A 20,497-nucleotide genomic window follows, 5' to 3' on the forward strand; every position below is an offset into this window, starting at 1 on the left:
CTGGAGCCTGTGCTCCGCAACGGGAGAGACCACAACAGTGAGAGGCCCGCGTACTGCAAAAAAAAAAAAAAAAAAAAAATGAATAAAAGTGAAAATAAAATAAAGCATATGAAACTAGGAAAATAAGAAAAAAGAAAAGGCCTGGACAGATTGTTGTGGGGGTTTCCAATTGTTTTTCTTTTTTAGCAACAAGAATGTAGTGATGGGTTATTTATTTAATTTTAAAATGTTTAAAAATAAAGTAGTTTTATTAATATAAAGGATACCTTTAACAAAAGAAACGACTGTTCCCTTTGATAATTTTTCTTATCCTGAATTCTACTCTGATGAAACAGTGGGTTTGGCTTTCTAATTAATCAGAGAATTTTGTCTTTAAATGGATGAGTTTAAACAATTTACATTTGTTGTTATAACTGATATGTTTGCTATTAACTCTGTCATCTTATTTTATGTTATTATATTTTAATGACGGGGCCCTGCTTTTCAGTACTGAAAAAAATGATCATTGCCTCTTCACTCTGCTGTTCTCACCGCAGGTCGGCTCCCACATGCGCACAGAAATACAGGCAGACACAAGAAGTGTGCTCCTTAAATATATGGTGAAAGCCAAAATGAATAAACAGGCAATTTTTGTTTTTGCTTGTTTGTTTTTACTTTTGGCAGTGCAATAAAAGTCGTAATTAGGTGTTTTTTTTTTTTCTGTGCTTCAAAAAAACAAACAAAAATAATTAATATGGTACATCCGACCAGGAAGAGAAAAAATCTCCCAGGACTAATCAGTAGCCGAATGAAAGGGTCACAGACCCTTTCAGGAGTCTGATAAATGCTTAAAAAAAATAAAATAAAAAATAAACCCTAGTAACACACTTCTGCATAAAGTTTTCTTAGGGGGAACAGAGGTAGGGGCGTCGTGGACCACCTGAAGCCAGTCCACGGACTCGTAGGGTTTCGAGGTTAAGTAGCCGCCTGCCGCCACGGGGCGGTATCATTAACCCGACAAACATCTTAGGAGTAAACTGTGCGCACAAAGTGGATTGGAAGACACCTGAAACCAGAATGATTACTTGATACACCTTCCGGTTTAACTTCAGGGCACTGGCGCCTATGGAAAGCTTGGAAAACTTGGAGAAAACACGGACAAGTGGAGCCTTCCGGCGGGTCTGGAATCAGACCGGGCGGTGGCAAAATAGCTGTTCTGCGCCTGCGCCGAACTTCCCGCAGGCTCAGTAGCTGAGGTGGGTTTAGTCTGCATCCACTGACGACCTATCCCCGGTGGGTAAGCGCTGTACTGGACGCTGCGGGGGACCTGTTGCTTGGTAACGCTTGTTTGGTTACCCCTGAAGTCTCTCGTCTGACTTGGTGCCAGTCTTGTAACTGTAAGTAATTTTCTCTCCTGCGGAGCAGCGCAAGGGCCTTAGGCAGATCTGAGTAGTTTATTGGTCCCCTAACTCCACCCCTCTGCACAGATATGAAGAGATTCAAAGGATTTATGTTAAAAAAAAAAGTACGCGAACCAGAGTACTTCTCCAGATATTCCGATATCGGACCTAGATTCTTGAGTGTCAGCATTTTGACTGTTTACCTGTACTATTATTTTCGTGCCTCGGGGTCTTTTAATGGCCGTATGTTGTTGAAATAACAAGGCAGACTTAGACGGTGGGTTCTTTAGTGCATCCAAATTTAGTGTCTTACGCCTAAAATTAAATTTCGTTAAAATAGCAGGCATTCTTCCTACTGCCTTTTCTGGTTGTAGACTTGCTTTATTTATTTAGATCCCCTGAAAATGTGATTGCTAGTTTAAAAGATGTGTACATTTTACTGCTAATAAGATTTTCAAAAAAAGCGGTTTCACCACTTTACATCCTCGCTAATAATGCTCAGGAGGATCTTCACTCACACTCCTGCCAACACTGGGCAAACTTTCTTATCTATGCCAGTCTTACATATGAACAATCATTTCTCATTGTTTTAGATTGCATTTCTTTCATTTCATTTCAAATTGAGCATTTCACGATTTAATGGCCTTTGCTTTTATTTTTCTAAGTATTGCCTATTGGCGTCACTTGCACATTTTTCTGTTGAATCATTCATCTTTTACATATTGATATATGTAAGCCCCTTATGTAACAAAAATTAGCACATTTGTCTAGTATGTGATACAAATTTTTGTTATCATTTTGTCACTCATCTGTTTGCTTTGTTTATGGTATTTTGCCTATATAGACATTTTAATTTTTATGCCTTCAGATTTATCAATATATAATGGATTCTTGGTTTTAGTCACATTTAAAAGTGCTTTTCCAAATTTATAAAACATTTCACTCGTTTTATCCCCATACTTTTATAGTTTCATTCTTTACTTTTAAAATCATGCATTGATCTGGAATATACATTGATATAAAGAAGCAAAAAGATTCCAACACTTTTTTAAAAGATTAAATTGTCCCCACCGTGTTTTGCACAATTAACTTTCCTCCATGATTTGAATTATCACCTTTAGTGTATTTGGATCTATCTCTGGAATTTATTTAATTGCATTGATTTATCTCTCAAATTCTGCCCAGGACTAAACTTTTAATTACTATAGTTTTATATCATATTTTGATATATGCTCATTTCTCTTTTTATCAGAATTTGCTGTTATAGTCAAGTTCCAAAAGATAAATTATCTTAGTATTTTGATTGGGAACTCACCATTTATTTATTTTTCTTTCTTTCTTTTTTATGGTTCTGGCAGCTTTATTGAGGTATAATTATCATACAATCAATGTAAATATTTAAAGTGTATAATTTGATATAATTTGTTTATCCACTCACCTGTTGGGGGACATTTGGGTTGTTTTCAGATTTTGTCTGTCACAAATAAATCTGCTATAAACATCCATGAAGAAGTCTTGGGACTTCCCTGGCAGTCCAGTGGTCAAGAATCTGCGCCTCCAATGCAGAGGGCGCGGGCTCGATCCCTGGCCGGGGAGCCAAGATCCCACGTGCCATGCTGTGTGGCCAAAAAAAACAAAAACAAAAAAAACCCCAACAAAAAACCAACCAAACAAACAAACAAAATTCATGAAGAAGTCTTTGTGAGGACTTACACTTTTTTTTCTCTTGGCAAATAGCTAGGAGTGGAATGCTGGGTCAGCCAAACTGTTTCCCAAAGTAATTGCACCCTCTTACATTCCCACCTGCAATGTGTGTTACTCTAACCAGTGTCCTGTGGATGATGAGGTTTCCCACTGGCTAGTGGGCGCATGAACTCCCAAGCCGTGTGAGCTCTGAAGATCACACCTAATGTTCCTTTCGGGAGGTGCATGCCCCGGCTTCAGGTAGTTTCCTCACCTGCCTGCACTGATTAGCAGATCTCCAGAGGTCTCTCTGGTACTCTGCCCTGCACACTCCTATCATCTTGGCCTCCTCAGACACCCAGCTCCATCTCCTCAACTTGGATACTACTGCACTCCCCCTGGGTTCCCATTTCATCATTTATTTTAAGAACCTACTCCTCATATGCTCACCACCTTTATACTGAATTCAAGACACCTCTCCCAGGCTATGAGAAGAAATGGATCATTGATTCCTATTGTTTTTGTCCTTCTGAACTAGCCATGTTGACAGCTGTAAAGATTCCTTAAATGATAGGATATTAGGTTGATTGCCTTAAATGTTGTACAACCTTTTTTCATATTCCAAGCCTCAAGCCCAGAACATTATGAAAAAGAACCTGTGCTGTGATTCTGGGTCATATTGCTAATATTATATCCTCAGAGTCAAAATAATGTTGCGGAAGCTATAGGAATTTTTTTTGCCCTTAACGCTGCCCTAATGTCTCTGCAGGATAGCCAGCAATGAGAATAATCATTGTAATAATGGTTAGCCAGCGTTATTTAGTGCTTACCTTGTGCCAGAGACTGATTTAATAATTACCATGACTCTATGTTATAATACTATTGCTAGCTCCATTTTACCAATCAAGGCACAGAGAATTTAAGTGGCTTTCCCAAGGTCACACAACTAATGTGTGCCAGAGCTCGGAATTGAACACAGGAAGTAGGCTTCAGTGCCTGTGCCTTTAACCCCTGCTTTTGATAAGCTTTCAGAGAGACATGCTTACAAAAGTTAGTGTTTTACAACCCAGAATGTGTAAAACTGGTAGGGAAGGAAGGACAGTAGATGTAATCTGAACTATAAGGAAGTTAAGGACTTGCAGCTTCATTTTATTGACATACTTGATAAGTATCCTTTCTACGTCCTCCTCTTCCACAGCACTTTTGAAAAGATGCATTCAACAATTTTTTTAAACTGTATGTAAGTTAATGGCTAAAGAGAAAAAGACAGTCAGGACCAGAGTCCTGCAATCTGTCAACCAGTGACCCTTTTCCAGGTTGAAAGTGAATCATGAATAAAATTATGGGGTAACATTGTTCACCTAGTTATGAGTACACCTAACAGTGGCTCAGGATGGGGGATGAGGGAAGTTGGACCATGATTCAGTCCCAACTAAGGCTCAGCCCACCCCACTGGGAATTTGGAAGCTAGGAAGGCCCATCAGAATTGGGGTGGCAGCCCAGCTGGAGAGAGGAATGGCTTTTACACCCCCCTGTTGACCAGTTTCAAGTGACATGACTCTTCTCAGCAGATAAATTCCTAAAGAAAGGTGGCAGCCAAAGACCATCTGTTGGCAGCCCTCTCAACAGCTGGGGAAGTAAGTCCTTCAACCCCAGAGGGAATCTGGGTGATGTAGCCCAGCATCAAAGCAGTCAATAAAATTGCAGGATTTGAATTTGTATTTTCAAAAAGGAAAGTATTTGATCCTAAAGACTGTTTTTTTCATATTTTTTATTGGGCCAGGGGCTGCTTGACACTCATTACTTTTCCAAATGCTTGGTCTTCAGTCCGGCGGTTATGCTGCTTGTTCTCTTTATTATGCTACTGATGAGGATGGCAGTCAATAACCAGCAGATTAAATTTTATTTAATCTCTAAAGGAATATTCATTGAGTTTCAGAAACTAACTGTAATCACATGCAGTCCCTCCCCTTTTTAATTACTTCCCACATACACACACATCACTTATGCTCTTCATACCTCTGTCAGCACTTACCAGTTTTATGTTATAGACATTAGGTTACAGTATTTTACCCTCAGCCCACCAAAATATTAGCTCCTTAAGGGCAGATATTATACCTTATTTTTTAGCCCCTGCAGCACGTCCACAGCTTTTGTACATTATACTCGTCATACATAAAACTTTTTCACATGTTCATAGTCCTGGGCCAGTCACCCCCATGCCTCAAAATGTCCCATCTGCAGAGAAAAAGAATACTATAGAAGTTATTGCGAGAGCTAATGCTGAAATGGAGTCTTTTTCCAAGTCTCTCTTAGTAAATGTTTATTAGAGAATCTACACAGTTAATTGAAGCAGTCCCACGTAAACACTCAATACCAATATGTTGAATTGAATTCGAGTAAATGAAACCAGAAGTTGGCTTTGAAAGTAACGTAACATTTCTCTCGATTTTCCTTTAAGGCACATCATGGCTTCCAGTCACACTGTGTTGATGCGGTTGGTGGCTTCAGCATATTCTATTGCTCAAAAGGCAGGAACAATAGTCAGGCGTGTTATTGCTGAAGGAGACCTGGGTATCGTGGAGAAGGTACTGAAAGTCTCGTCTCATTTCATACCAACTCTGTTTTTGTCCCTTGAGATTTAGCTAAAAGGATATAATAATCTGGACAGACTTTAATAGTTGAAATAGTCAATGGCTCCCTTATGGAGATGGCAAGACCCTTAGTTCAAATGGGCTCCATTTCTGCTCTGCAGAGGACTCCAGACTTCCTACCTCCAAAACCTTTATTTATATGACTGGGCCTTCTAACCGCTGTCTAGCTCCAGAGCACTGGAACCAAGCTTCATATCCTGAAGTAATCTACTTCATGCAAAGCCATGCAGTCCTTGGTGAACTTGACATGTTTGGTAACATCTGGCATTTAAATAAGTATCCCCTATATTCAAAGCTTTAAAACGTTTTTTCTGCATGGAAAAGAAACCTAAAGCAAAGGTTTTCTTTCCAGTATGGTAATTAAAAACTTAGGTAAATTAACAGAAAGCTAGTTCATAGTGGTAGTTGATTCTTAAAAGAAGTCCCACCGTGCATGTGTTCTAGTTTAAAATATAATTCCTTCCACAAGATTTGATGATTATTTCACATTACAAATTTTAAGTGTAAGTTTCCACATACTGACTTTTTGTCATAATCTTTAAGGAAAATTGTAATTTTGCCCAAGTGGGAAAATTTTAGGATATGATAAACATTTTAATGATTTGAAATAGAGATGTAGTTAAGATTTATGATTAGTCAAGCATCTATTTAAGGCTATTTGTATAAAAAAATAAGGACCTTAAATATAAGTAAAAAACAACTTAGAAATAAGTTCCTGTGAACTAATTATAGGATATTCAACATAACTACTTTTAAAAATTAAGAATAAAAATCACAAGAACTAGTGAAATAACTCTCATTTCCTTTTTTGGTAGATTTATGGGCTTAATAGTATAGGAAATAGATATAGGGTAAATTGATTTTGAAATCAAAATTGATTTGAATCAACTTTAAAAAAATTTGTTATAGTCCCTCATTTTCCATTTTCTAAAAGCATTCAAGCTATTTATAATATATAGATGATATCTCTCATCCCCCATCCTGAGCCACTGTTAGGTGTACTCATAACTAGGTGAACCATGTTACCCCATAATTTTATTCATGATTCACTTTCAAGCTGGAAAAGGGTCACTTGTTGACAGATCATAGGACTCTGGTCCTGACTGTCTTTTTCTCTTTAGCCATTAACTTAAATACAGTTAAAAAAATTTGTTGAATGAATCTTTTCAAAAGTGCTGTGGAAGAGGAGGATGTAGAAAGGATACTTATCAAATATGTCAATAAAATGAAGCTGGAAGGGCTAGTTGTTGTATTGGATTACAGAATAAGTATTCAAAATAGTTGCAAACTCTGAGAAAGGTGGGCCAAATTCAACAGGATATTACAGTAGGAATAAAGTCCTATATTAATGTTCAAGTAATAAGGGGGGAGTCTGATTCAGATTTGTGTGAAAAAGAGGTTTTAGTTGATCACATACATGCTCAACGACAAGCCAACAATGTAAAACAGCTACTTTCAGAAGGCTACTAATCTTACTGTCTTTTCTTTTTTATTGTTTTCTCTATTATGAAACATAGGAAGTGGAGAAAAACAGCAAAAAGTACAAAATCATCTATTAGGCTGCCACCCAATATTTTGGATCATATCTTTGCATATTTTTCTCTTAGCATTATTTATTTTGTTTAAATTGATTTTCTCTTGTGATTATATTAGATGGACCACTTTGTAGCCGATAGCTAAAGAGTAATAGAAATATAGTGTTCAAGTTAGAAAGAAAGATAATAACCTCACTGTCCTCTCTACTGGTCAGACACTTCTAGTACTTTATATCCACTTGTTGACACCTCATTTTGAAAGAGACAGGGCAAAAACAGATTTGTCACACAAAGTATCTAGAATGGTGAGATTTGGCACTATGTCGGTAGAAAGAGCAGGGAATATCTTATCCTAGAGAAGAGTTGGGATAGCTTTCCTCATAGAGTTGAATGGCTATCAGTGTGTCTTGATAAACTTGATTGATAGGTAAGTAATCTTACCTATCCATGGTAAGTGGTCTCTAAACTTGATTGATAGGTAAGTAATCTTCGATTTCAACAATTCTTTTAAGTAGTTTCATTCCACAGATATTTACGGAGCACCTACTGTGTGCCAGGCACAGTTCTTTAGAAAATAAAACAAAGGTCTCTGCCTCTGTGGCACCACATTCTAGCAAAATTGTTCTTTACATTGAGATAACCAGCAAACTTCACTGTGGCAGAAAAGAGTTTGATAGTCATTCCTTATCTCATTACGAAGTATTGCGAAAGATCTGCTGTTTAAGATAAAACAATGTGTAAATCCACCTAAACAGGCATGTATAAATTGCAACATGTCCTAATTCTCTGAAAGCAAGCTAACCAAGGAAGTGGTCACTGTCTTTCACAAGTGTGACTATGTGAGTTATGGATTGAGTTGAGTGCCATAGGTGAGTTATGTAGTAAATATTACTGCCGTTCACTTTCATTTTTTTATAGTTTAGAAATAAAAATTTGGAAATAAGAAATAACGAATCGTTCTGAGGACCTCTTGAATTATTAAAATTAGGATTAATGAGTGGAGTTTATAGAAGGATCCATAAAAGAAATACCTTTTAAATAACTAAAGAGTTATTTATTATTATTAACTGCCTTGAAAATAGTGAGTTTCCTGTCTGTCAACCTGCTTAAGCAAAAGATTAATGTAGAGATCTTATAAAAGGAATTTGTGAACTGGGGGAGAAAATGTTCTAAGTAATTTAAAAGCTCCTTTCCAAACTTTAGCCACTATAAATCCCATGAGAAAAACCCAGCCAAGAAACTGACTCATATGATGTTAAGCTTGATCGATCTTAAAACAGACAGTGTAATTTAAATGGATATAGATAATCACCCATGTGGCGTCAAAGAACAACTTATTTCATACTTAGTTCTGCTAAAATGTGCATTCTTTGTTGCAGACCTGTGCAACAGACCTGCAGACCAAGGCGGACCGATTAGTTCAAATGAGCATATGCTCTTCTTTGGCACGGAAATTCCCCAAACTAACAATTATAGGGGAAGAGGTAAGACTATCATATATTTTTTTAAATCCCTGTTTACTGTATGGATTTGTAATTGCCCCTTTAGTGATTTATACACTACTTTTATGATTTCAAGCATTATATTTTTGTGTTTTAACACAAAAATAACTATCATGTTTCTTGGACTTTCAGAAAATATCTGCTTTTAATATTTGGTTTATTTCTAGGCCACATGTGTCAGTTCTTGACCATAGATGATATGGTTACTGTTGTGACATTCAACATACAAAGTATAAGATGGGTAGAGTTCTAGAACTTTGGAATAAAATGGGTTTATTCCTTTTTTTTTAAATTAAGGCTTATTTGCACACTTATTCAAAGACTAACACTGTGAAGGTGAAGGAATTGACATCTCATGTATTTTGAGAGTTAGACATAGCTGATGGCAGAGTCACTTGTGTAAATAAGCGTATAATACTTAAAAATTCTTTTCTTTTTAATCCTTGTTCAGGATAATGAAGTTGGGATCCTTTGTAATCAACTTTGATGAGCCATATGTGGTTGTTTTTGCAATTTTATTCAGTGTGCTTTAAAAGCTCTAAATAGAAATGGTAAACAGGAAGGACTAGTGAGAACTATGATACTGCATTTCTTCTTGTTGCTGAGACAGATGGTATTCTGTAAACAGGAAACAGCTTCAGTCATCATCAGTGTTCTCTGCTCTAGGATCTGCCTCCTGAAGACGTGGATCAAGAGCTGATTGAAGATGGTCAGTGGGAGGAGATACTGAAGCAACCATGCCCATCACAGTACAGTGCTATCAAAGAGGAAGACGTATGATCCATGTTATTACTTAACTTTCTATTAATCTTCAGTTTTTGTCGTAGTAAAGGAAATAAAATTTGCCATCATGATGAAAACTTGGTAGTTATAAAACAAGGGAAACCAGGAACTTGAAATCTTTCAGAGCCAACCTATAAGTGTCTGGCAACCATATGGGATGTCTAACCTATTAACTTCAAGTTCATTTTCTCATCCTATTGATCTCCTCTTCACTCTAAAACTGTTATTAAAAATACTTTTGAGGGAATTCCCTGGCAGTCCAGTGGTTAGGACTGGGTGCTTTCACTGCTGGGACCTAGGTTCAGTCCCTGGTCAGGGAACTAAGATCCCACAAGCCGCGAGACACGGCTGAAAAACAAAATACTTTTAGGGAGAAAATCTAATTTGTTATTTAGTAAATTTGGTAGTAAAACATTTCATTGGTAATTGGAGCTGGAAGGAGATGAAATGGATTGCTACCTTATATTTTTGGAAGGCCATAAAAATTACCCCCCTTGCTTTTTATTGTTGCTTAAATTAAATCTATGACTTCAGATAGCTATCAAACTTCTTTAATTTTTGAGTTTTAATTTATTTAACACTCATTCCTTGAGCACTTACTATGAGTAAGGCACTTTGTTCTGTGATATGCAGTATAGAAAAAAAAGATGCAGTGTCTCCCATCAGAAATATGCCCTCACAAATTTATATCAAGAGTCTAGTGGTTAATGGCTGCATATCCTGAATCATATTAAAAGTCCTAAGAAGAGGGGATTTCTTTTTTATGCTGCCAGTTTTATAAACCATTCAATTTTCTTGGCCGCATATACGTGTGTCCTTACGATAATCAGACTGTCATTATTTATCTTAAATCAACATTTATATATAAAAATGAGTAGCATCCACACAAAACATTTTTGGTGCCACTTTAAAGTTTTCCTTATATCACCATCTAGAGCCCAGGATGTTCATGGCCACATGTTTAGTGTTCAGGTAGCAATAAACTTTTTTATTAAACTCTATATTTTATAAATTTTTTATATTAAATTTTATATTAAATTTTTTTATTGAAGTATAGTTGATTTACAATGTTGTGTTGATATTTTATTACAAAATACTTTTTTACTATTATTTTTTAATTATTACAAAACTGATGACATTGGCTTAAGCCACCCATAATATAATTTCAAAAATTTGAAAAAGGGTAGTTTTAGTTTATCTATTTAAATCAATTTTTTAAATTTTATATGCTCAATTTGGACATTTCCTCTTTTTTAGCTTGTGGTCTGGGTTGATCCTCTGGATGGTACCAAGGAATATACTGAAGGTTGGTATCTCTTTTATATTTGTATTTGACAGCAGTAGGACTAATATATGATGTTTACTTGTAAACATTTAATCTCCTTCAAATACCACGCCCCCCCCCCATATTCCACCAGTCCCACAATCCTAATGTCCCCTAGATGAAAATAACTAACATTAAACCAATGTAACCAAAGGGACTATACTGAATCCCCAGCTTTATTGGGTAGAAAAATGATGAAAAGTATCGCTGTGTCGCCTTGCTCTGCCACCATCCCGTGCCCATCCCTCGCTCGCTTCTCTGCGAACCGCTGTCTCACTGCACAGCCTCACCTCTAAAGATGGGTTTTGAAACACAGTGCAATATGTCTCCTTCCCGAAATTATCTAAGATGAGCAAAATTAGAAAGCAGCAAATTAAAATAAAGTTGGCAACGTTAAAGGGAGACGTGACAGGCTCAGAGCCAGAGTGGTAGGTTTTAGGAGTGTAGCATAAGCTTAGATTCTTATTTTTGAGAGGAAGATCAACGTAGGTTTTCTTATATTGGTTCTCGGCTGAAAAAAGAAAACTGTCTCGTAAGTCCTAGAAAAAACTCTCTCTGTCCTTGGTTGAGACATATCTACGATGAGTGAATCCCGTAGTACATGTGAAAATGTCTCTGTAATCCATTGAGAGATAGGGGAGCTCTAGGCAGCTTTAGTGAGTGTAAGAACACCTAAACAGCTTGTTCAGCTCTCAACCCCGACCTCCAGAGGTTTTGACTCACTAGCTCTGCAAAGGAGCCTGAGAATCTGTACTGAAAAAATTGAGCCAGTTAATTCTAATGCTGTTTGTTAGTCCATTGGCCCCACTGTGAGAAATCTTCATTTAGAGGCTTGAAATGCAAATCTAGAGAGTAATCCTGGAATCGAGAGTGATCTAGCAGGCAGAGGTGAGTTGGATGGTGGTAGAGGGGGGCACAGAGGAATCTAATGATGATGGCTGCAGAGTTATGGCTGATTTACTTGATTGGTTTACAGATTATTACTAATGAGACCATGTGTATCAATTCAATTAAGTGACCGTAGTCCCTACTTCTGTCCCTGGCCAACTCTCATAAGTTGTGTATTTTGCCAGAAGTAGGTTTAATCATGGATGAATCATTGCAAATTCCTTACCTTTATTGCAAAAATAACTTGGAGCCATTGATGTGCTGAGGATGAGTCATAACCTGAGAAAGTTATGTAATTGATACAAATTTCTTCTTTTTAGGTCTTCTTGACAATGTAACAGTTCTTATTGGAATTGCTTATGAAGGAAAAGCCATAGCAGGAGTTATTAACCAGCCATATTACAACTACCAGGTATTACTATAAATGATACCAAAATATTTTATTAGATAAATAATTATGGTATTATATGATTCTTAATGTTATCTGATCCAGTGATTTCTAGTTTGGTTGCACATGCAGTCATCTGGGGGAGCTTTTCAAAGTAAGGATTCCCAGGTCATACCCCAGATGTATTGAATCAGGTCCTCTGGGGGGTGTTGATACCAGGAATGTGTGTGTATGTATGTGACTGTACACAGACACACTGTATGATTTGCACATATATTTTATGTATGCCTTTTGATTCAAATCATAAGCAAAAGTTTGGGAATTACTGATATGGCTCTTGGTTAGCTTGGTCATTGAGACACCTGATTTACAGGTGGTGCTTGAAGCACGTTGAAGAAATGAACCATTTCAACCAAGAAAAGAGGCTAGCCATGTTGTTTTGCAGGTAATACTACATAGTGCCTCAATTATAGTCAGCATTAACTAAATATGTTCTTGTACTCTTTTCTCTCATTTTTTCTCTCTAATCTGCTTTGACTTTCTACTATACTCCCAAGAAATTGTCTTCCTTAGAAGTAAGAGGCTAATGTAATTCCAAATCAGGAATATACTGTTAGATCACGTTAAATGTTAAAGGAAATTGTTGCAATAAAATACTTAAGGTATTTACGTTAGTGTGACCTTGATAGAACTTTGGAGCAACAAAGTAACCAGAGTGGGGACTATTACTTCTGAATTTCCAGTTTGAGTTAAGAGCAGGATTAATCTCTATTTCTAAGATAAATTTGTTGTTTTTAATATCATTTATGTGATTATAACTTTTTATTTATAATCATGTGCATCTTACGATTATTCAGCAAAAATATTTATGCATTCATTACTAGGAAAGTCTCATATTGAACTGCTTAAGAGTCCATTAATTCTTTTAATACGACTAATGCTTATAGAGTATTATATGCAGACACAAGTTTGCAGTTATCATGTAAACTTTAAAGCAAGCTAATACTGTTACTTGAATAGGGGCATTTAATTCATAGATAATATTGCAGTGCCTGGCACCTTCTATCAAAAAAAGATCTAAGCGCTTAGGAATTGTTAACAATTTCCATCACTTCTTTCTAAGATTAGAAAAATTGTATTCACTTTCCACAGAACAATGAAAATCAAAAGTTAAGGGAACCCAGGAATGAAGCAAAGGTGAGAAAAATAGCTAGGCTTTTGGCTGCACTGGTAGGCAGCAAAGAGGTAGGCAGCTTGTGGTAGCCCAGTAGTCACTGTCTGTCCCATGTACCAGCTCATTTTCTCCTGCTCTGCTTCTCTCCTTTGTTACCTGTCCTTTCACCACATTCCCTTCTGTACACTTTCCTTCTCTTCTCTCTTCCTTCTCTCTTGCTTATGCCTTAAAATTTGTTGCAACAAGGAGAAAAGTTGCTTAGCTTTGTTGGTAGTTTTCAAGGCTGAATGTCCAATTTAAAGTCATTATCATCATAGCTAACATTTATCAAGAGCTTACTGTGTACTGACAGACTCGAGGGATTCACATGCATTATCTCTTTCTGATACTCACCAAAACCCTTTAAGGAAGCCTTTATCCCTGTTTTACAGAAGAGGAAACTGAGACAAGTAACTTGCCCTAGTTGGTCAATGGCAGATCTGGTATCTAAACTGCAGTCCAGGCTCTTAGCCACTGCTCTACATTGCTCTCTTGAGCCAGATAAAAGACTTTTTTTTTTTTTTTTTTTTGCGGTACACGGGCCTCTCACTGCTGTGGCCTCTCCCGTTGCGGAGCACAGGCTCCAGACGCGCAGGCTCAGCGGCCATGTCTCACGGGCCCAGCCGCTCCACAGCATGTGGGATCTTCCCGGACCGGGGCACGAACCCGTGTCCCCTGCATTGGCAGGCGGACTCTCAACCACTGCGCCACCAGGGAAGCCCAGCAGCATTATTATATTATCACCATTACCTATTCCCATAGTAATGTGATTCTTATTGTTCCTTGGACAATGAAAAGTAATCAATACACGGTGTTTCATTTCCTGGGGACTTACATACCTTTTGCAAACAGCTATTTTCAAATACAATAATGAGATTGTTGGATAATTCTGAAAGGAACAGGAATCAGTATGTGATGTTGCCTTTCCTGAAGACTCCAGGGAATAACCAGAAGTTCCTTTCCGTACCTTTGGAACCCAATTATTATTATTTTTTTTGGCCATGCTGTGTGGCTTGTGGGATCTCAGTTCCACAACCAGGGATAGAACCCAGGCCACGGCAGTGAAAGCCCAGAATCCTAACCACTAAGCCACCCGGGAACTCCCTGAAACCCAATTATTAACCAAAACAACAATGAGAATGATCAGTTGATGTTCTCAGGAAAATTTCTTTGTCAATGATACTGCTTTTGTACTTTATAACATTATCATGTTTTTATTTTTAAAAAATCATGTTGCTAATATAACTAAATGTTCTATTTATAGCGAAACTTTCTCTCCAAATGATGACAAGCTTTGCCATTGTTTCACCCATTTACATAGGCAGGACCAGATGCTGTGTTGGGGAGAACAATCTGGGGAGTTTTAGGTTTAGGTGCCTTCGGGTTTCAGCTGAAAGAAGTGCCTGCCGGGAAACACATTATCACAACTACCCGGTCCCATAACAGCCAGTTGGTTACGGACTGCGTTGCTGCTATGAACCCTGATGATGTGCTGCGGGTGGGAGGAGCAGGAAATAAGGTACCAAAATCCATCCATCATCTACCCTGAAATGCAACTGAACTATTAAAAGAAATACTGAGCTGTTACAAAATGTGAAATAAGAGTTTGGGAGAAGAGATTAAAGATTGTAATTTGCCATTAAAGACACATTTCAGCAACATTTGAATTTTTTTTTTTTTTTTGGCCGTATCACGTGGCATGTGGGATCTTAGTTCCCCAATCAGGGATCAAACCTGTGCCCCCTGCAGTGGAAGCGTGGAGTCCTAACCACTGGACCACCAGGGAAGTCCCTGAATTTTTTTTAAATGTTGTGGTTCAGGTCTTTTTTATCTAAGAGAATTCAGTGATGATAAGACCACGGGCCTCTTGCCAGTCCTTATTTTCTCAAGGATCCTCTTGGATTACTTCCCAGACCTTTCTTCTACAGACTCCAGGATGGGCCTGCCTGCCCCTTTCTGGATACTTACCCCATTCATTCACCTAGGCTCCCATCTTCCTGAGAACATTGTGAATTGGAACACAATTTGATCTCCATCCCTGACCTCTTCTCATCTGATTGCCCCTTGGTTGTCATGATGACATCCATCAGGTATCTCAAATTCGGCATCCCCAGTTGGAACGCATCCTCTTTCTACCTGCCCCCAGATGTGTTCCTCTCCCTACTTCCTATATGCTTAATGGCACCACCATTTTTCTAACTGCTCTAGCCAGACATCTGAAAGCCATCCTAGCCTCCTTCCTGCCTCACATCTGATCAATCTGATCCTACCTATAGATCTTCTTAATTCTTCCCTAGTGTCTCATCCATCTCAACTGCCAGTGCCCTAGGTGAAACCTGTCATCATCCCCCAACCAGCCTTTACAGCAGCTTCCAAAGTGATCTCCCTCTCAAAGCATTTACTTGTAAGAGGATGAAAAATGGAAGTTTAAAAATAGCACTATTTTGAAAAAAATGTAAAACATTTCAAAGTAAAAATATATTCCTGATAGTCACTGAAATATGATTTCTCTTTGCCCCTACTTTTGTTTTTTGTTTTTTTTTTGTTGTTGTTTTTTTGCGGTACGCGGGCCTCTCACTGTTGTGGCCTCTCCCATTGCGGAGCACAGGCTCCGGACACGCAGCCTCAGCAGCCACGGCTCACGGGCCCAGCCGCTCCGCGGCATGTGGGATCTTCCCGGACCAGGGCACGAACCCGTGTCCCCCGCATCAGCAGGCGGACTCTCAACCACTGCACCACCAGGGAAGCCCTTTGCCCCTACTTTTGTAACTACAAAATGCCATTACCTCTTTTATTCCCAAGGAGGTACCATTCCCCGTAGGAGCAAAGTCCCCACCCTACACAGCTCCCACGTTTTCTCCTTGCAAAGACCTGCTGGGCAGTTCTTAACTTTTCTGCATCAAGGACCTCTTTGAGAATTGGACGAAAGCCACAGTCCCTCTTCCCTCAAAAAATATACCTGGCATAGTTCTTGGCACATAATAAGACTTGACACAGATTTCTTAAAAGAAAGAGAAAGCTTTTACTTAGAAGTCTGCAGCAAGGGTTAATGGTTTGAACGTGTCATTGAATACAGTAATCCTAAAAAGAATAGCTGGTTACCTTGTGTTCACTGAGGCTCTCCTTATTCTCCCAGGCTGGCCTCTTCATCTCAATATTTGAAGTCTAAATTTTACAGCACTAATTACTTTACAGTATAACCAAAAAATAAGTCAAGCAACTAATGAAAGGCTGATAGCAAGTTACTGCTGAGACTTATGCAGTTTCTATCGGTCACCTCAGATTTTTTTTTTTTTTGGCTACACCACGCAGCATGCGGGATCTTAGTTCCCTGACCAGTGATCAAACCCATGTCCCCTGTGGTAGAAGCATGGAGTCTTAACCACTGGACCACCAGGGAAGTCCCTCAGTGACCTCAGTTTTGTATGAATATTACAGGCATTAGTAAGATGACTGTTTGATTTGATTTGATTTTTATTTATTTATTTATTTTTTGGCACACTGTGCAGCTTGCGGGATCTCAGTTCCCCAACCAGGGATCAAACCCGCACCCCCTACAGTGGAAGCACGGAGTCTTAACCACTGGACCGCCAGGGAAGTCCAAGATGACTCTTAAAATTCATACTTTGGTAGCAGAAATAGCAACAGATATGATACCAAAACAAAGACTTATGCAACTGCTTGTTAGACTAGTCAGCATCACATATCTGTTAGGACTTATTACAACCTATACATTATTGTACTGGTTGATATTTCTGTATCCTTTATATAATAATGGTCAAATTTTTACAAGATTAAAAAGCTTTATTTTTTCTACAATATATATTGCTTTTACTGTAAGAAGAAAAGACAGCATAAAAAAGAAAACCTTATTTTAACTAACTTAGAATATAGAGACCATTCAGATATCCTCCTTGTAGCTTATTTGACTTCTTTTTTTCCCCATCAGATTATTGCCTAGTGTCTCATCCATCACATTATTATGCATGTATTCTATATATTTCTTCATAATACTCATTTTCACCTGCTAAAGGCTTTAACCCAAGTCTGACACAGGAATTGAAATATACTGATAGAAACAAGCAGTTTCTCTTTATTTGTACCTCAGTTATTTCATGGTTGAGGGATAATTATTCTGTTAAACTTACAGATTATTCAGCTGATTGAAGGCAAAGCCTCTGCTTATGTATTTGCAAGTCCTGGATGTAAGAAGTGGGATACCTGTGCTCCAGAAGTCATTTTACATGCTGTGGGAGGTTAGTCCATTTTATTTGGGGGAATTACAATTTTTATACAGTTTTTGTATTAGGCTAAGACATGATATTTCAGTAATGTTACTTTACCTAGACTCTTAGGATATAAAAGATAGAAGGAAAGTTAGAGGTTATCCAATCTAAGCCTTGCATTTCATAGGTGAGAAAGTAGATTTTCAGTGAATTCATTTTCCTTTAGTTACAGTTTCTCTTTTGGACCTTGATCTGCACACAGTTCATTTAATTAAACCCTTATTAATTTATGGCTTTAATGCTTTTAGGGTTTTTTTTTCTTGAAAAGTAAAATATTCATCATCATCCTCATTAGTTTCTTTTGAGCCAATATTGTATTGGTAAATGTCTCAGTGCTAGCGCTTAAAGATCATAGAGTTGGAATTTTTTAAATCAGCCTGCAAAAGTACTACAGATATATACATAGCAAGATGATTTTTCGAATTCAAATAGACATCAGATCACATCTACTCTTAAACACTTGATTTTTATTTTATCATTTCTCCTGATACATTATTGTGTCGATATCTCAGCATATTACATGACAAGGAAGTTAAATTCATCATGATCCATTCTCATTAGAATGTTAAATGAGACTGTAATACAACATAGTTATGTTTTATCAACATACTTCACTTAAACTCTTACCAAATAAAGTGTTACTAATAAATGGTAGAATGAAGAAAACACTTTTGAAACCAGGAATTGTGGGTGATGGAGTATAACCAATAGGAAATGTAATCACTCCAGGAAAAGAGAAATTAATTGATACTGAGAAGTATAAATTGAAAATACTAAGTGAAATTATTTTAATCAGGGAGAAAAAATAATGATTTAGCCTTTAGTTAGTCAAGTTCCTCTGTAGTCTTAAATTGCAAGTGAATTAATACTTAACCTTTGTGGTCACGCATTATCTTCCTTATTTTATCCAGAATTCAATAGATATTATTATATAGGGAAGCAAGAAGCTCTTAGAAATAACTAGAAACATAATGATCTGATCAGTCATTGACATTGTATTGATGTTTTTTCCATAGGCAAGTTAACCGATATCCATGGAAATGCCCTTCAGTATAACAAGGAAGTGAAGCACATGAACTCAGCTGGCGTCCTGGCCACACTGAGGAATTATGACTACTATGCAAGTAGAGTTCCCGAATCTGTTAAAAATGTACTTGTTCCTTGAAGGGAAATCTCGTCGACTCAGCCAGGAGAAGGACTTGCTCCTCAAAATAAAACATTTTAAAACTAGTTGGATGGAATTTGAGCTCTACCTTTACTTCATTCATTGTTGATCACCGATTTACATTTGGTTACTTAGGAGTAGAAAATTGAATTTTTAAACGTCTTCATTAATGAATCGACCAGACCAATTTTGACATCTGGAAAACTTGTAAAGTCAGTATATTTCACATTTCATTTTTCCTCCTTTTATTTGGAGCAGTGAAAGTAAAGCTTAGTTCCAGCTGGCCATCCTGGTGCACTGTTGAATTAGCATTCCTGTTTTGTAAACCAGATTTCTTTAGGGCACAGAACCACAAGTTATTACCCAAATCTCATTCTTGTCTTTCACAGTAATGTACAAGTTTTCCTACTCCCATTCTGAATACATTAAAATATCATTCTATATGTTGATGAAACATTTTGGAGAAACATTTCTTTATAATAAATTATTTAATTCTAGCTCTCTCTGTTATTCACCAGCTTTTTTTAAGTAGTTGGAAACTATGTATTCTCTGCTGTGGGCATTACTTTATCCTTATGGCATCATTATGCAGTTTAACTGTGGAAAGTTAGGTAATTGCTCCTATTCCTTCCAAAGGAAGATTATAATATATGCTATCAAAATTATTCTGACATTCTGCCTAGGTTTTTTTTTTTTTTTTTTTTTTTGCGGTACGCGGGCCTCTCAACTGCTGTGGTCTCTCCCGTTAAGGAGCACAGGCTCCGGACGCGCAGGCTCAGTGGCTATGGCTCACGGGCCCAGCCGCTCCGCGGCATGTGGGATCTTCCCAGACCGGGGCACGAACCCGTGTCCCCTGCATCGGCAGGCGGACTCTCAACCACTGCGCCACCAGGGAAGCCCCTGCCTAGGTTTTTATTGTTTAGGTCTCTGTCTTGCGCTTTTAAATAAATTTCTCTCATTGTTATTAAGCAAGTGGTTTAAATTAATCATTCCCAAACCCACTGCGTGTCAGAATCACCTGGGAAGCTTTTCAGAAAATAGGAATTCACAGGCTCCAGCCAAGCAGTTTTGTCTTAAAATTCTGTGTATTTCAAGACAGCTACTCCAGGGATTCGGTAGTCATTTAAGTGTAACACTCACTAGAGACGGTGTTGGAGTACTGTTTTCACAAGGCAGCTGCAAGAAGAGGGCTTTGTGGCTTTGACACCATTGGCCCCTCTCCCTCTTACAACTCTCTTCGCACTGTCCTGTTTTTCTTCTTCCCCCTAATAGCCACTCCTACTCAGTCTCCTTTCATGGTTTCTCTTTGTCTCCCTTTCCTTGAATGTCAGTATTCACCATGATTCTGTCCTAGCTTCTCTCTAGATGATCTAATCCACAAATATGGCTTCACTTAAGGGCCTTTTACCCAGAATTCCAAAATCTGTATCTAGCTTAGAACTCTCAAACTCTAGATTTCTATACCCCAAAGCCTACTTTGATGTCTCACAAGTATCTCTGAATTATGTCTAAAAAACTCTTCATTCTTGCCTATCCCTCCTTAAATTATTTTACAAATCCCCAAGGTGATCCTGATAATTGGCCATGTTTGGAAAGTACTTCCTTCTAAGAAAAGAGTTCTCTATCTATATGCAAACAGTGGACTAAACCTAATTTTTTTTTAAAAAATCTAAGTACAATGTGAGAGTAACTTTGAA

General features: G+C 37.8%; 1 protein-coding gene across 2 annotated transcripts; it reads left to right on the forward strand.

Moving 5' to 3' along the window:
• Positions 1–1,244: 1,244 nt before the first annotated feature.
• Positions 1,245–19,297, forward strand: BPNT1 (3'(2'), 5'-bisphosphate nucleotidase 1). Of its 2 annotated transcripts, XM_082613914.1 has the most exons (9): positions 1,245–1,376; positions 5,524–5,650; positions 8,631–8,735; positions 9,420–9,527; positions 10,794–10,842; positions 12,069–12,160; positions 14,671–14,868; positions 17,500–17,605; positions 18,652–19,297. In XM_082613914.1, exons 2-9 carry the CDS (start codon positions 5,531–5,533, stop codon positions 18,798–18,800), a joined length of 927 nt encoding a protein of 308 aa, XP_082470040.1. In that variant the 5' UTR covers positions 1,245–1,376; positions 5,524–5,530; the 3' UTR covers positions 18,801–19,297. The 2 variants fall into 2 exon arrangements, with proteins under 2 accessions (XP_082470040.1, XP_082470041.1); XM_082613915.1 differs by lacking the exon at positions 5,524–5,650.
• The last annotated feature ends 1,200 nt before the right edge of the window (positions 19,298–20,497 follow it).

This window comes from Mesoplodon mirus (assembly GCF_964341445.2).
Source record: "Mesoplodon mirus genome assembly, chromosome: 3".
NCBI lineage: Eukaryota > Metazoa > Chordata > Mammalia > Artiodactyla > Ziphiidae > Mesoplodon > Mesoplodon mirus.